The sequence below is a fragment of the Perca flavescens genome, chromosome 9 (assembly GCF_004354835.1).
Source record: "Perca flavescens isolate YP-PL-M2 chromosome 9, PFLA_1.0, whole genome shotgun sequence".
Lineage (NCBI taxonomy): Eukaryota > Metazoa > Chordata > Actinopteri > Perciformes > Percidae > Perca > Perca flavescens.
The window spans coordinates 19,350,731-19,367,150 of NC_041339.1; the positions used below are offsets into that span (position 1 = coordinate 19,350,731).

The 16,420-nt window shown below is 41.8% G+C and overlaps 1 protein-coding gene across 3 annotated transcripts in view; it reads left to right on the forward strand.

Moving 5' to 3' along the window:
- The window catches only part of rnf220b (ring finger protein 220b), a 31,554-nt gene that overhangs the window by 12,692 nt on the left and 2,442 nt on the right, over positions 1 to 16,420 (forward strand). Inside the window, exons 3-13 of one of the 3 annotated variants that reach the window (XM_028587994.1) lie at positions 8,406 to 8,532; positions 9,267 to 9,309; positions 9,401 to 9,493; positions 10,312 to 10,354; positions 10,713 to 10,802; positions 13,851 to 13,894; positions 14,337 to 14,421; positions 14,878 to 14,974; positions 15,388 to 15,447; positions 15,599 to 15,660; positions 15,756 to 15,840. In XM_028587994.1, the coding sequence (XP_028443795.1) occupies positions 8,406 to 8,532; positions 9,267 to 9,309; positions 9,401 to 9,493; positions 10,312 to 10,354; positions 10,713 to 10,802; positions 13,851 to 13,894; positions 14,337 to 14,421; positions 14,878 to 14,974; positions 15,388 to 15,447; positions 15,599 to 15,660; positions 15,756 to 15,840 (829 nt within the window). The remainder of the gene's footprint in view (positions 1 to 8,405; positions 8,533 to 9,266; positions 9,310 to 9,400; positions 9,494 to 10,311; positions 10,355 to 10,712; positions 10,803 to 13,850; positions 13,895 to 14,336; positions 14,422 to 14,877; positions 14,975 to 15,387; positions 15,448 to 15,598; positions 15,661 to 15,755; positions 15,841 to 16,420) is intronic. The other 2 variants (XM_028587995.1, XM_028587996.1) reach the window with 2 other exon arrangements.

Consider the following 16,420-nt stretch of genomic DNA (forward strand, 5'->3'; position numbering starts at 1 on the left):
AGCAGCAATAAGAACACATAAATCCACAGTTTTGCCTTGCTAAAAAAAGCACTGTTAGTGAATGTGCTCAAAGCACTCAATTTTCTCTCATTAAGTCTTGTTTTGAATTTGCCAAAAATGCAGCGTGATGTTTGTTTAGGGAGTTTAAGAGCATGCGACAGAGCGCTGGTGCTTGTGTCTTCAGAACTGAATGTGTCAGAGTTGGCACTGCAGTCGCTTACTTGGTGCAAAAAGCTCAGGTGTGAATTTTATTTTCAAGGCTTTTTGGGAAATATAGAAAATCGCTCGATGACAAAACACCAAAAATAGCATGCAGGAGTAGAGCTCTCTTTGTTTTGGATACTGCTGTAAGAAAATTATCACAACTGGTCAAATACATAGTAGAACTCACTTTTATAGTCTGTATAGTTGTTGTAGTACCACTGATGAGTCCTTGTATAATTAAACTCTTCAGTGAGTTCAACACACAATGACACACTGTTTGTCCAAGACTGTTTAGAAAAGTTGAGTACTTGGTGCAAGCAACAGAGCGATCCCCTTATTTTCTCCTTATTAACCACTTATTGAGAGAACGAGGGAGAGGGGAAAAGAAAATGAGAGAGAAGTGATGAGGAAACGATGGAATAATAAGGGGAGAGAGACACACACACACACACACACACACACACACACACACACACACACAGTGGTTGAGACGATCATGACAGGACTAATGTTTATAATTTAATTAACAAGTTTGCTTCAACTCAAAAGGAAAAGAAAATATATTGCAGCAATCACACCTGTAAATAAAATATAAATATCTCACAGCAGGATTACACTTGAGTTCATGAGTTACTTACTTCCAGAGGAAAGTACTCATTGAGACCCAACAAACTTGAAGTTTTTTGTGCCAATTGGTTTCATTGCTGCTAAAAATGCTAACAAGCAGGGCGTTGAAGTCCCCATTAACTGCAAAATGGCAACTTTTAAGGAGCTAACAGAAGGACTTTGTGTTTTTCAGTTTGATCAATACTTTTTGGTTTAATCGTGTTAACAAACTCCAAGTGTGGTAGATTTTTTTAAAACCCAGACCAGACTGTATAATCCCTTAAATGGGATGAATATGTAACTGAGTTGCACCAGAAAAAACTTCTCCCTCCTGGCAAAAATGAACTAAAGTAAAATTTTAGTTAACCCGATTATGGCAATTAATTGCCTGAAGTGTGTTGAGAGAGGTTCGAGTCCTGCTGACAGTATGATACAGTGTGACGGAGTTGGATCTTTGTATATTTCCGTCTGTCTTGCCAGTGCAGGTTGATGGCATCAGATTGAGTGACAGGCCACCGGTGAACATTTCCATCGCTGTCCGCTGTCAGCAGCTTCTTGATCCAACGGGATTGCGCTGACTTTGACAGACAGCAGTCAGCAAACGGATGTCAAAGTCTGGATTTGGCATTTGCTGCCCAGAGTATGAGCTTGATTACATCTCAGCTTTTGGAGGATCATAACTATTGACAGTAGATAGATAACAGTTTAAATGAGAGGAGAGAGAAGGAGAAAGACATGCAACAAAGGTTCCCAGTAGGACTTGAAACAGGTAGGTCTCCATGGGTTCATGATTTTGGACCAGATGTAAAACTAACCTGGGAAAACTTGTCCCTAACCAATTTATTAGCAAAAAACCCAAGGACAGTCAGAACCAATAATTAGACCTGATCCAAGATGCCCAAACAGGACCTTACCCAATTACAGAGAAACTAACTTGTTTGTCATCTTTGTCCACTATTTGCAAAACAAAAGAGATTTACCTTTTTGTACTTATTTTCCTATTCCTCACGTCGGCCATTTTCCCAATTTTTCCAAATTTCACACCCACCATCTCACCCCTGCTGATAGCGAGTTAGCTTGGATCCACTCAGGTAGTGGCAACATTAAAGGCGTGATAAAATGATTATATAGGGTATTTCACACTGTTCCTTATGGTCTTCTAATGGGGTATGTACCATTGGTTGGGCTGAAAATGGCCTGGTTGATATTTTATTGGCCCTTATGCATCCCTGTGTTTTGGCCCTATTTTCAACAAGAGCTTTTCTTCCAAATATGGTATGCTCATGAATATTTAGATGAGCCGCGCGCTGATTGGTTGAGCAAATCCCCATACACACACATTAGAGACGCGCGCTGATTGGTTGAGGGAATCCCCATACACACACATTAGAGATGCGTGCTGATTGGTTGAGCGAATCCCCATACACAAACATTAGAGATGCGACAGAAGCTCATATTCCAGACACTGCAATGTTTCGTTACCAAATTCACTTCTGAGACTATTTTATGCGAGAAATCAACTATATAAAGCTCAAATATGGGCCATTTTACGAAAATTGATGGCTAATTGCAAATTTGGAAAGACGTGTCGGACTTTAGGAGCTCCACAAACTCTGACGAGAAAGCGGCAGCCTGCTGGGCTCCATACCCAGGGCAAAGTCATCCTTTGTGGATTACACTGCACTACCGGGACTCCGCGGTCGGCTGCCGGCATAACTATAATATATTTACAGTTTGAATTTCGTCACGGCACTTATATCACAGCTACCCCAAGGTCTTACAAAGCTAACAAAAGCTAACAGTCTGAATTTGAATTTAAGGCATTTTTATGAATGTCAAGGTTCTTGTTAGGAGGAGCAGCTAGCTAGCTATGTGTCCCATTCATTACAATGGGAAAATATTGCGGCTAGCTAGCTACACTTTCGGCATAATATTTACAGTTTGAATTTCATCACGCCACTAATATAACCTCTACCCCAACGTCTTATAAAGCTAACAATGGTGTCAGATTTCAATTTAATGATTTTTTGTGAACACTAGCTAGGGGTTTCGTAATCTGCGACTGTCCCTTCAATCCTAGCTATGTGAAGCTACAAATCACGGATAGTTAGCTTCATTTTCGACGTAATTAGAATATATTTACAGTTTAAATTTTGTCACGCCCCTTGTATAACCTCTACCCCAATGTATTATAAAGCTAACAATAGTGCCCAATTTCAATTTTATAAATTTTTGTGAATTTTAGAGGAATTCTAAGAGGAGGCTAGCTAGCTCTCATTGATGGAGCTCCATCCATCTATCAATGAGACTCGCGGACAAGAGGCGTTTATTTCACCAATCGTTTGTTTAAATAACACATTATAATTACACACATTATAAGATTAACTGGAACCTGTGGTAAGAGATTGCTGGTGTAACAAGCTCGCTGACCACGCTCTCACTCACACACACCGGGCATTTAACAGGAAGAGGGGAGCTGCAGGCCCTGGAGTGCTGTCCAGGCAGCGGCGTTTGGTAGTCCATTCACCCAAAAAACTGTGACTTTGCGCGGGTATGGAGTGCCATGGGCTGCCAGCCGTGATGGAGCTCAATCGAGCTCACAGCAGGCCGGGGTCTGTGAAGGAAGGCAGGCCAAGCGGCGAGGCCGCAACACAGGCAGCACCGGCCGCTGAACTCCGACACACAGTCGGACAAAATTTGCAATTAGACATACATTTTTGTAAAACGGCCCATATTTGACCTCTACATAGTTGATTTCTTGCATAAAAAAAGTCTCAGAAGTGAATTGAATGGTAAAATAGCAGATGAACAATGTATACAATTTCTGAGATCTGCACAACCTAGATTCAGAAGACTAACTGATCTCAGGTCAGTTGTGTAGCCTATGTAAATGTTGGGGTGTGACAAAGAGAGAGACTAGAGCCAAATGAGGAGGAGCTGCCGAGTTGACGTCAACTAGGCAGCTTGTTGAGATTTGTCCGTTTTCAGAGGCAGTTTCAAATTGTGGGATTTGCAGAGGAAAGAGGTGTCAATGGGATTTAGAGGTTCTATGTTTGTCCTAGTTACCCACTAAACTGTCATTATTCAACTATGACAAGGTAAAATCGGTTTTGCATTCTATCACCCCTTTAAAATGGGACCCTACCTGACCCAGTTAGGCTGAGTATAATTCGGGCCCCATCCAACTCAGATCTGGGATTGGGTCTCAGTTACAGAACCAAGTGGACCTGTGAGGACTTCTAGTGTTCATTAATGTTGCAAAAATAATAAAAGAACTTAATTGGCCTTCATAAGCTCTGTCCCCATCAGACTTGAGGTTTTTCAAATATTTCAGAACAAATCTCTTCAAATAGACCTGCGGATATGAGGTGGCTTATAAGTAGCCTCATATTATCGCGAATACCGAAGGACAGTCCTAACTTCCCCCCATGACTTCCATTCCCTGTCCCCAATCTGTAAATCACTATCAAAGATCATTGAGCCATGCATCTGAATGAGGGCTAGATTGATTGGATGGAGCGAAGCGGAGACAGGGTTCGATCTTCGCCCTAAGGTCCTGAGAAGGGAAATATGGTCAACGGGACACACAGCTACCCTGTCCGCTCTCCATCAACAAGATGATTGGACACATACGTGCTGAGTCACGCCCGCACCTGATGGAGCAATTGCAGTGACAAATGGAGAAGATGAGAGAGAGAAAGAACGAGAGGTAGAGAAATTGGGGGTGTGTGTGGTGATTGACCTGTTTTCAGAGAGGTTATGTCCATTGATCTGTAGGGCAGAAGAAAAGGGCTTTGGCCTGAGGTGCTTTGGAATGAGTCTATTTGGGGTTTAGGATTCCTGTCCTTTCCCACCAGGAGCTTTTTCATCTGACTCCCCAGGACTTACAGCTGCCGTCTCCCTTTGTCCACGTAATGCGCACAGCACTACAGAGGCCAAAGGCCAATCAATGTTCTACAAGAGGTTGATACAGATCTTATTAGTCAATGAATGATCATTAGTGGTCTAACGAGGCATTGATTTGTGCAAGGTCCAAAGGTTGCGGTGGTTGTGGTGAGTGTCTTTAATACATTAAACACAATTGATTGCAAAGTAGGAGGGATATTTTTGAAGGATGCTGGAATGAGATTGGACAGTGAGAGATTTGAGGTCAAGCCAGAAGAGGGAGTGTGCCTTCATTGGCCATTGAATGTGGTTAGGATTGAACATGGAGCCTAGCAGCACATTTGTATTTTGTGTATTACCGGTGTAGCAATCCTGCAATTAATAAAAAGCAGATATCTAGAAGTAGTAAGTCAAAAGCAACTAAACTTGCTGTTTCAAAGGCTAGTGCAGCAGCCTTTGAAAGCTGAGGAAATGACTCTGCTCATAGCAGATGTGTTACTACAGGGCCTATTATGTTGCCCATTAAATACCCAACCTCTCAATAGGCCATTATTTCCCCAATAAAAAACAAACGGCGGCCTGCATACTTTCCCCTCTCCCCCCTCCGCTTCAGAGGTTAGTTCTACCTCACAGACGGCAAAAAACCCTGACTAATATCCTGCATGTGATGCTTTTAAATAGGAAGCAGGCCTAGGGATAGGGTGGGGTACAGGTGTGGCAGGAGCCAATGGCTTTTATAGCCCTCCATCTCCTCTGAAAGTGTGCCAAGGACCTGCCTACACAACCCACCACTGCAGTGTTAGCCGCCAAGCGTTAACTTTTCTCCCCCCGCCAATCTCTACATGCCTACTGGTTATATAGAGTCTGTGCTTGTTATGACTTTATAGAGGGATTTCTGATGTGCTTAGAGAATTGTTTGATGATTGGGATAATGATGCCAGTTGGAGTGAGTTGTCTCAGCACTTTATCGCCAGTGAACACAGAGAAAAACAGACCTCGCCAACGCAAAACAAGCTCCACATCCTCCCCTGGATGCTCACTTGTACGTCCACTGCCATTCAAAGCCATGCAATCCTCCTCACGTCCATCAGAATTATACCACGTCCACAGGTTTGTCACCGGGGGGACGTTCGTCACCATGTCTCCCCTGCAGAACAGCCTTTTCATGCCCCAGCATAATGTCAGCGGGTGACATCCAGGCCTGATGTGATGTGGCATTCACTAAAGGTCACGTTAGGCATCTCCGCTCCGTCTGCATCAGCAGAACTGGCAGCCGTCATATGGGGGCTGGCATCGGCCATTACCCAGGCCCTCAGGGGGACTCAATGCTTTAAGGATTTGTCAGCGGGATTCTGATCTCTCTGTTGCAGTGGCGAGCACTGAACACAGACGGTCACAGTCCACGTCTTGATGCAGAACAACAGGATTTGAGCATCAATCATTGAATAGGGACGACGAGGATGGCGATATCTTGTTTTGTTTCAAAACATGAACTTTACTATCTCATGATGCTCTTGATAGGGAGGACAGGGCAGAGAGATATCGCAGCGCCCTGATGAGTTTTTCGCCCCAGGGGTGTGTTGTCTTCAAATCCACGGGGAGATGAGAGATTGTATTCAGGCATGCTCATCATGTATGCTCATCTGTGTGATTCCTTCCTGAAAATATGCTGCATAAATAAAAAAAAATTACATGACAATCCCTTTCTTAGGGTTTCCAGTTGTACATAAAAGCACCATTGTAAACTGATTATGAAAATAGTTTAGTCAATTTTAAAGTGACCAAAAAATAGCGATAAAAGAAGAAATTATGCCTCTCTGATTTTGTTTCATCGAACAAGACTTGAATATAGCCAAAGAAGCTTCCTCCCAAGTGGGAACAGTAAGTGAAGAGAGCAAATGGCAGCTGGACAAAGGCTAGACATCCAGGAAAGGAGGTCCTGAACTGGCGAGACACAAAGACAGAAAAAGGAAACAATCAGAGACACAGAGAGAGTGAATCCTTTAGGAGATGAGCCAGTCAAAGTCTGCACAGCCCGGCGAAAGAGGGCCAATCCATCCGAGCCAGTTGCCGTAGTGAGGGAACAGTTAACAAGCCCCACAGGCAGGTTTTACAGCCCCCTGTTGTGTGTCTGAGACCCCCCAGGCTAAAGAGGGGCTGAGGCTGACTGATTCTGACAGGGTTTATGTGGGCAGAGGCAGAGGGCAGCAGGGGGATGGAGACGTGTAAAAAGGTGGTCATGAACCAACAACTGTCACTTATGAGAGCACAGCACAAGCACAGAGTCAGGCTTCAGCAAAAGCATGTACACACATTCACACATCCATCCATACATTCAAGCAAGCCCACTTCCACACCATTAAATCTGATATTTGTGTGGAGCAGAGGTGAAGGGTGGGGGAGATGCTGTAGTCGGAGGAGGGGGGCTTATCCAAAAAGTGGACCAATAAAACACCTGAAAATCAAATCCCATTGCTCTTATCGCGGCGCCATTCAGAGACGTTATCTGTGCAGGTAATGTGGTTATAAATTCAATTTCAGCCCAGAGATTTCATTGTTTACTGATGCCTGCATGTTCCGGGCGGCAGAGCGCAGAAAGCCCGGGAACGTTCGATGCGTGTCGGGAAAAGTCATTTAGGCTTCCGCGAGGGGATGCAAAAAGGCGTGAGAGACAGAGGGGGGGCGGGGGGTAAAACCAAGAAAACTGTCATTCTCCCAAGGACACCTGACTCCGCTTTCTATTTTCCACTCCGTTTTATTTAGAGGCCATTTTGTCCTATTTGGTTCCTCATTATGGGGGCTCATAGCTCAACTAATGTCAGGGCACAGCACTTGCCGACAGACATCGGCGTCTGAGCTTGTCATATCGCTCGTCATTTGAAATGGAGCTGGGGAAAAGTGTTTGGGCGATAAGGTCCTGAAGGAAGTTCAGTCCTCTATGCTCCACATTGAGGGGAAACTGAGAAACTGTCAAAAATACTAATCTGTTTGTAATGTTCTGTATTAAAAAGTGTTAAATCGTGATTGCCAGCCTTGTCATTTGTTTTTCCTTGACTGTGCAGAGAGGGGAAATTAGGTGCATCTTGCCTACTAGCTCTCTTTGTGTGATTGATGGCTTTCAGGAGTAAATCACCTCATCTACTAGGTAAAATCTTGATATAGTAGAGCTCCTCAGGCTCCCAGCTGGCTGGTTATGGCAGCAATCCATCAGTGGGGCCCAATGGGCCGAGTGGCCCTCCTGGGTAATGTTCCTATTGACAGCCTATGATGTCAACACACTGACAGCAGGGGGCCATAGCAGTCAGTATGTGTGTGTTTATGTTTGTGCGTAACCTTATTTTACTCTCACTGCCACTTTCTGTCAATAGTACATATAGGTCTACTGAACACACAAACACACAGTGAAGGCTGTTCTCAACTACAATAAGCCTATGCTAACTATGAGTTTGAGTTTATTGAGCAGCGGTGTCATGGTTGTCATCTCCAGCTTAAGTCCATCTTAATACCGTTTTTACTGACTGGTATCTATTAAAATAAAAATACAAAAACATATAGTAATAATTTAATGCACAAATCTGATGTTTTTTTTTATTATATTTTTGTTTGTCCTCCATAGTAAATAGGGTCTTTTCATAGGCAACATGAACAAATCATGATACAGTTTTTCCCTTAATACCTCTTTCAACTCTCTCACTCTCTTTTTTATGCAGGCAAAGTGAAGGGTCTCTATGATGCTCAGGCCCCGGTTTGTCCGGTCTGCCAGTCAATCCTGCGACCAGGAGAGCTGCAGGAGCACATGGAGCAGGAGTTGACCAAACTTGCCCAAATACAAATCAGGTATCGTGATCTGATTTCACAGCATTCACATTATAAATCAGTAAATCTTTACACACACACACACACACACACACACACACCACCACCTTCATTTCCCCCAGGCGGTATCTCCTGTCTTCTCTGTCACCTGCGTGCAGTGTTTACAAGCTGCCTCATTGTTCCTTACATATTTCATATCACAGCCTCCGGCCTTGAGGCAACCAATCACACAGCGGGTGGATAATGTCCTGCTAATGGCTGCTTTGAGCCCTACGCACACTCACAGTTTAAAACATACACACGAGGACCAGAAGTTTATACACACACACACACACACATTACCTGCTGCTTAAACCAGAAGAATGATTCCTCCAATAAAGACATTACACTCCAAATCTGCTTAACGACCGCTCCGTGGACAGTAATGGTTTCAAATTGAAGTTGGCCCACGGGGAAAATGTGTGTGTGTGTGTGTGTGTGTGTGTGTGTGTGTGTGTGTGTGTGTGTGTGTGTGTGTGTGTGTGTGTGTGTGTGTGTGCGTGCATGCGTGCATGCGTGTGTCTGTGTGATAGGCATAAAGTGAGAAAGAGTAAAATGAGGTTAACTACAGACAAGATAAAACTAGAGGTTATTTATGAGATGACATTTGAAAGACAATATCGTGTTTGTATATTTTATAGGACCAACATAGTTGATTTGTGTGTGTGCTTGTTTAACATGTGAGCTTCTGCATTATTTGCCTCTTTTCTCTGCAGTGTCACTCCAGTGCAGCACAACCACCTCATAAGGACGCCGAAGGTAAACAGTTGATATCCTCGTGTGTTTAAAAGAGAACACAGTAGCGGTAATCCTTCCTTTGACTCTCTGTTCTTTCTCTTTTTCTGCCCAGTCTCTCTCGCTCTCTCTTCATATCAAGCATGAAGGAGGTTCTCCCACCTCGCCCCCTCGCACATCTGATGATGTCCACTCTGACCGATACCAGGTGAGGTTCAAAAATAACTAAACCAGTATTAAATTATTAGGAGAATCAGATTCACACAGTGGCATAACTGTACATATGTGTGCATTTCCGCTGGGGCTTAAATTCTGAAGTAAAAATGGATAAATGCACCCTGTTTTTTCTGAAGATATACAGAAATGCCAAAGGAAACTGTTAAACTGTAAGGGTGGATTAAAATACAGTAGTATGTTTTGAAATGTATTTTAATTTTATTTTTATCTGAATTTTATATGCGTCACCTGTGCACTGATACTTTTGATTAGCGCACTATAAGAGCACTGTTAGCAGCATCATAAAAACATGTCTTTTACCTGGTGTGGTGCCGGAGACTCATCAGTTTTATGGTCTGAGGTTGATCAAATACTGTGCTAACACTCAACCACTCACTTAAAAGTAATAGGTTCATCAGGAGGCAAGTCAAGTCAATTTTACTTATAAAGCTCAAAAACACTAGTTTGTTTTGAAGGCCTTTATAAACTGCACAACATATTACACCCTCAATTTAGAATAGAAACATTCCACACACAAAAAAACATATCAAATTAAAAAAATATTAAGTCTAATAAGTTGAAGAGGAAAACGTACAAAGAAAGTCGGTTAAGCACTTCCTCTAAAAACGCTTTTTAAAGCTGTTCAGTGTTATCCACGTCAAGCACAAGAAATGAAGACATTCAGTGTTTTAATATGTTACTGTCATCGACTGTGCTGCTGTTTATTTATTCTAGTAGAAATGTGAATGAAAGATATTATGTTGTGTAAAATATGAAACATTCTGATGTCCTCCTTTCTGATTGTTGCAGACATTTCTTCGTGTACGGGCCAACAGACACACAAGACTAAATGGTATGTTGATGCACGCTCAGTACATTAGACTTTTCCAGGTCTGCTGTTTTAAATGGCTTTGAATAAAAAATAAGTAAGGAGTTAAGATAAGGAGTTAATATATATATATATATATATATATATATATATATATATATATATATTTTTTTTTTTTTTTTTTTTTTTTTTAAACATTTTAGTTTACTATGTTCACACTGATGCGACCAGTTATGTGTTTCGTCCAACCCCCCCGTCCCCTCACCCCTCACCAGTCGGTCAGATATCACCCTTTTTCCCACACCATCTCACACCGGCCTAGCGCCCACACGAGCAGAGGAGCTATTAACCTTTCAACTTTGACCTCTTGATATGTTAACAGTCGATGACCTCTGCTGGTGCAGGTGCTACGTCAAATCTGCCCCATTACGCCCCCACAGCGCAGGAGCCCACCTAGACTGCACACAAGCTGGTAAGACACACAGAGAAATACTTTTTTCACCATCACGTTTAACTAGAATGAGCAGCTGTTGAGTTTTGCTTCCAGTCTCTCTTAAAACCGATCTATGAAGCAAATGATTAGTAAATGATTTAGAAGCATCACTTACAACTGATACACCCTGTATTAAGGATTCCCTGATTAGAAAGTGTTTTTTTTTCTTGTCATGTTCTGCAGTCATTCAACCCTTGTAAAAGTGATATAACAGTGTCTCTGCACTGATACAGACATGTATACTTACAGATTAAAGCTGCGGCTGACACTACAGACATCTTACTACTGTTATTATTAACACTGAGATTCTCCAGCTCTTAGCTAACTCTTCAAACTGTCAGTGCTGTCGAGGTCTGTTAGCCTTTATTGGGCCTTATAACAGGACAGCATAATGAGCTTCTAAATACATGTCAGGAAGGAAAAAGGAGAAGGGAGGAGGAGGAGGAGGAGGGGGCTCCTCTGTTGATTAATTAACCTCTCTCTCTCTCTTTCCCTCTCTCTCCTCTCTCTGTTTGATGAGCTTTTCCTCATCTATGACCGTCTCTTTAACCCTCATTATGTCCGCTAGGATGGCGGCACTCAGGTCACGGCCACCAGCTCTCTGTGTGTCCCCCCCTTGGGGGGGCCACTGTCATCCAACGGGAATTAGAGGGCCCTAAAACTTAATGTCCCTTATGCAATCTGCAGTCAGTCAGGTCACAGTGGGAGAGGAGGTGCAGTTGGTGTTCTGCCATGTTAACTTTTATATCAGAGAGGAGAGTGGGGGGAGGAGGGCGGGATGACAGGATGGGGATGGGAGTAACATTTTGCATCCATTGCAGTCGTTGGTTACGTAAATCCCTCAGGGTCTGTGTGTGAATGTTGTCGACTTGTTATGTGATTGTGTTACAGGCTGATCCACATATAAACTATGTTGTTGCTGTCAGATGAGCTCAAGTATCGCATCATCAACACCACCCATTATGTTCCAAATGTGTTAATCTGAACTGGATGTTATTTAACACTACTCATAATAGAAATGTTGATATTGTTGCAACATGTTTTGAATACAAGACATAATGATCCTGAAACATTCATTGGTGTATGTTGTCAAAATGTGAAAATTAATAAAAACTTAAATTGCAAAAGTAAAGAAATGAGCTCAAACTCTAAAATGAAGATCACACTGTGGCATAGCATGAATTATGTTTTTCTTTCTTTGTTTGTCGCAATGAATTAAACACTTACTGAAAATAAAAAAAATGTTGGGGTGGTGAAGGGGCTGAACCTTATGTTTCAAGTCCCTATGCTTTCTTTGATCTCTCCTCTTGACTTAGAAACAAAAACTGCAACACCATCCCTGCAACATCATATTACAAAAATAATATTACAGGTAGGGCTGGGCGATATGGTTGAAAACTGTATCAGGATATAAGTTTAAAGTGTCATAAAATAGTGCAAAGTGTTAGCTAAATATAAGAAACCTGAGAAGGAACTATTTTTCTGCAGGTTTAGTGCTAGGTTGGTAACCTGGCTTCTGGACAGTGCTCAGCATGTCTGCCTCCGTTATTTCTTTGTAGCGTTTAGTAAGGCGCTGATGCAGAGTACCTCTCCATGGTGGTCTGCTGCTTGTGCCGTGTTGCAGCTGCAGATGTTGTTGGACGTTGATGGCGAATACGGCTTTGCTCGAAAGTGTGAGCGCGGCTGAAGTGGTAAAACAAGTTTATGGTAGTACCAGTGTTGGTCTGACGACATTGGTCTGACTACGGTCAGACTTATAAAATCCCCAAAACTGCCATTCTGACTTTTCCTGTTTTATCAACGATTTCCTCGCTCGCTGCGGCACTCACTTTCCACTCCACGCCGGTTCTGTTATTGAAGAACGCGAGACAGCGATGTTGCGCAACCAAACATGATACTGTTACATGATTGGCTGTTAGAGTGTCACTCCCCACGTTGCTAGGTTGCCAGAGAGTGAGGGCCTTTGTTCATGCAACCAAACTTGATTCACAACCTCTGGTTTCTTCTGATGAAGAAAAATCGACCGCATTTTCGATTGATATTGATTATGTGTCTATCGCGATACATATAGTTATCGTTTTATCGCCCAGCCCTAATTACAGGGCTACAATAAATTGGTGCAACTTGTTCTTGTATCCGAATTTAAGCCTTATCCTATCTTAATGGAACTTCCAATGCACCACCAAAGTACACATTAATAAAACCCTTAAACAGAGACAGAACTTTCATGGCTCATTAAAAGTTATCTTTTTGATGTAAAACAGTATAAAAGTATTACCTACACCACAAAGGAAGACTGTAAATATGTATACTTAGATATGTACAGGTATACATTTTGGATGAGGAAAAAAGAGCCTCCCTTGGTCTCGCAAAAAAGCCAGACAACCTTCAGCCAAAAGAAAAGTTACAATACCCTCCCCCCTATATAGTCCTTTACTTTTCTCCGTGGGACTTCTAACACAAACTACTGCCTGGCCTCCCTAATGTTTTTGTGGGGACAATACACAGTTTGTATACAATTTGAGAGTCATTAAGACACCAACTAAAGTAAGTATGTAAAAGTAAGTAAAATGTATTTATGTAGTGCTTTTCACAGATAAAAAAAAAAATCACAAAGTGCTTTACATAAAACATACAATATGATACATATTAAAACAAAGTACAATTAAAATCACAAGGTAATACATAAAAATAAAGAGCAGAGGCCTGTTTAAAAAAGCAGACGGTATCGGAGGAGGCAGACCCTTCCAGAGTCTCCGTGCTACGGACTCAAAAAAAAAACCAAAGCTCCTAGGTGCGAATAACAGTCAGGATATTGGACATATTGGACCAGGGGGCGTGCTGATAAATAGGGTTACAGTAGGTCAACCACATCTACAGGTGACTGACCGTGCAATGATCTGTATGTGAGAATGAGAATCTTAAACTGAATTCTATATTTGATGGGTGGAGAGAATTGAGTCACTGTAACCTGCTTTTAAAGTATCTATCACCATCTCATCTCTATCTATTTATGTCTGTTCCCAGTCAGGATCGGAAAGCTGAAGAGGAGGAAACTAGAAGATGGACAGGTGTGTTCCTCCCCCCCCAAGAAGACAGATACAAATATTTGTTTCTTTGACAATTTTATTGAAATCAGAGATGAGTATTTATATATACATATATATATAAAACGTGTAGGGTTGAGAGAATGTCGGTGGTCCGATCCCCGTGACACTGTTGACTGCTTTTGTTCACGTAGCATCAGGATCACTGTCAGCTCGCTGTGTATCCATGTGAAAACACTGCCGGCATTGGTTCACAGCTATGAAAACACAGAAGCAGATACGTAGCTCGAGGCTACAGGACGCATATGGACAAATTCATCGAGGCAGTGAAATTGTGTACTTTATGTTTATGTGTGCATTTGTGTGTGCATTTGTGTGTGTGTGTGTGTCTGTGTGTGTGTGTGTGTGTGTGTGTGTGTGTGTGTGTGTGTGTGTGTGTGTGTGTGTGTGTGTGTGTGTGTTAAAGGAGGGTTCAGCGGACTTGGCACCATTGCAGGACGCGTGGAATGAGAGAAGGATGCAGATGTCATCTATAGTGGGAGGGTTTAAAGGTAAGCATGAATCTGTGTGTGTCTCATAAGTGTGTGTGTGTGTGTGTGTGTGTGTGTGTGTGTGTGTGTGTGTGCCATTGAGGTACCCATGTGTGCGATCTTGTTCAGTGGAGGGTGAATGATGTGACTGAGTGACAGTTGAAAAACCACTGAACTTTTCAGTCCAGATTACAGCGGAGCAGGATGCCTTGAAGGTTAGATTAAAGTAACGGTTCTTCTAACCCGAGGAGGAAGCTCTGACCTGCAGACTGGTCACACGCCGACTGACAGAAACAAGTCACATAACGTTTTGTGATACTTAAATTTGCCTTATTGTATTGTATCATTTGTGACCTTAGAAATAAGAACAGCCCACTCTATCTCTCTCTCTACTTTGTCCTTTTACAGGGTTTTATCCCACAGTTGTTTAAACCATCAAAAGTTGTTGTAATTGTTCTTGTACAAATGTCTCCTCAGGTGCAGTGCAGGTGAGCACGACTACGAAGGAGTGTCGAGACAGCGACGCAGACTTGGACGTGGATGGAGATGATACTCTGGAGTACGGCAGAGCGCAGTATCCTTAAACACAGCAGTATATTTGAGTTTATAATCAAGTGAAAAGAATACAGTACAAAGCGAGTGGTGGATTTAAAATAAAGTAGATTAAATTTTTAAGATTCAATAGATTTCAATTAAGATAAAGTGTCTTACTTGTTGTCAGTGGTGGAAGAAGTACTCATAACTCATAATAATACAAAATAAGTTGTTATAAATTGAATTGATATATATATATGCAAATTAACTAAAAACAATATTTCCCTCTGAATTGTATTGGGGTAGAAGTATAAAGAAGCTGAAAATGAAAATATTAAAGTACAAGTCCCTCAGATATTTACATAAGTACAGTACTTGAGTAAATGTACTGTAAATTTCACCACTGCTTGTTGTCAGCCTTGTGTTGTTCTGTTTCCTGACCTTTGTTCTCAGATACACAGAGACAGATGTAATCCCCTGCTCAGGAGAAAGCTCCAAAGAGACAACAGTGAAGTATGTATCCCACCTGATAGGGTCTCATACACAGTGGATATTCATTAAGACATGAACATGATCATAGTCTACTGGTTATAATTTATTACGAGATATTTTTCTTTCAATCTTTTATGTTTTTTGGCTTTTAAAAGTGTGTTTTTTTTTCCAGCAGCAGCAGTACGTTACATGACTCCAGAGTAAGCCTAGAATTTTCCAAATGGTCAAATGATGGTGAGTTAAGTAAACTCTGAATAAGGAAAAAATGGAAGAATTGTACAAGAACAGGATCTGAGGTTGATGCTTCTCTTATTTGTTTGTTCACTCAGGGAGTCCATCTACCAGCAGTGGAGAGAAAGTAGACAGCAGCATAGCTGCTCTACCTAAAACCTGCAAAAACTCTGAGATAGAAATGTAAGTTTGTCACTCAGAGCTTACAATACACAGCAAACATGTTTAAGTCACGTTTCCCTGTACCAGAGATATCCTCTTCCCACTGCTTATAATCTGAAAAACATTTTCAATGTAAGTGATAACACACTTCAGGTTGTGATTTACAGTTTTATTGAAAGAGTTACAAGGGTTCAGTATTGTTTTTAGACTTATCATTTACAGAAACAACAAAAACAACCAAATTTTGTTGTATATATATATTTTTGTGTAATAAGTTTGATAAAGACTCAGATGGTTTGGATTCCAGAACTGAAACTAAGTTAAAAATCAATTCAAAATCAATTCAAATCACGAGTCATACCGGTGAGAGTAAGGTAGGTTGGGTGTAGTAAATCCCATGTAAAATCAGGAGTGAATCAGCCAATCAGAGCTGAGGAAGTGATAGCATCCCTTACTGTAAAGTGTATTTTGGCGGCCCGGCTCTCTGTGTTGTATCAGTTCAGACTACCTGCCCCTGCACCCAGCAGCCTGATACACAATACTATATCAATGTGATGATATCATCAATCCAGGTCATAGCAGGCGACACGCGTGTACACAT